Source organism: Rhea americana, unplaced genomic scaffold, assembly GCF_003343005.1.
Source record: "Rhea americana isolate MKP2758 unplaced genomic scaffold, rheAme1 scaffold_433, whole genome shotgun sequence".
NCBI classification, from domain to species: Eukaryota; Metazoa; Chordata; class Aves; order Rheiformes; family Rheidae; genus Rhea; species Rhea americana.
In genome coordinates, this window is record NW_028186572.1 from 273,110 (window position 1) to 273,349 (window position 240).

Below are 240 nucleotides of genomic sequence, written 5' to 3' on the forward strand. Positions count from 1 at the left end.
ATGCCATATCTTACACAGAAAGAAGCCTTCTGCTCAAGAGAGAGGACTTAGTAAGTGCCAGAGTTTCCACACCCAGAACAAAGGCAACGCAGGAACAGCAGAGAGAAGGCCAGTGTCTAACACAGCACAACTGTGTCTGCAGCCTGCCCAGCAAAAAAAGAAAAAAAAAAAGCTCCTCTTTTCAGGGAGCAAGCTTAGCACAGCAGAAGGCTCACTGCTCCACCACAGAGTGAAGCCTCC

General features: G+C 48.8%; 1 protein-coding gene across 1 annotated transcript in view; it reads left to right on the forward strand.

Annotated features, from left to right (window-relative positions):
- The window catches only part of GLYR1 (glyoxylate reductase 1 homolog), a 28,016-nt gene continuing 27,776 nt past the window's right edge, over window positions 1-240 (forward strand). The window contains exon 1 of the mRNA XM_085315655.1: window positions 1-50. Within this exon, the coding sequence (XP_085171781.1) occupies window positions 1-50 (50 nt within the window). The remainder of the gene's footprint in view (window positions 51-240) is intronic.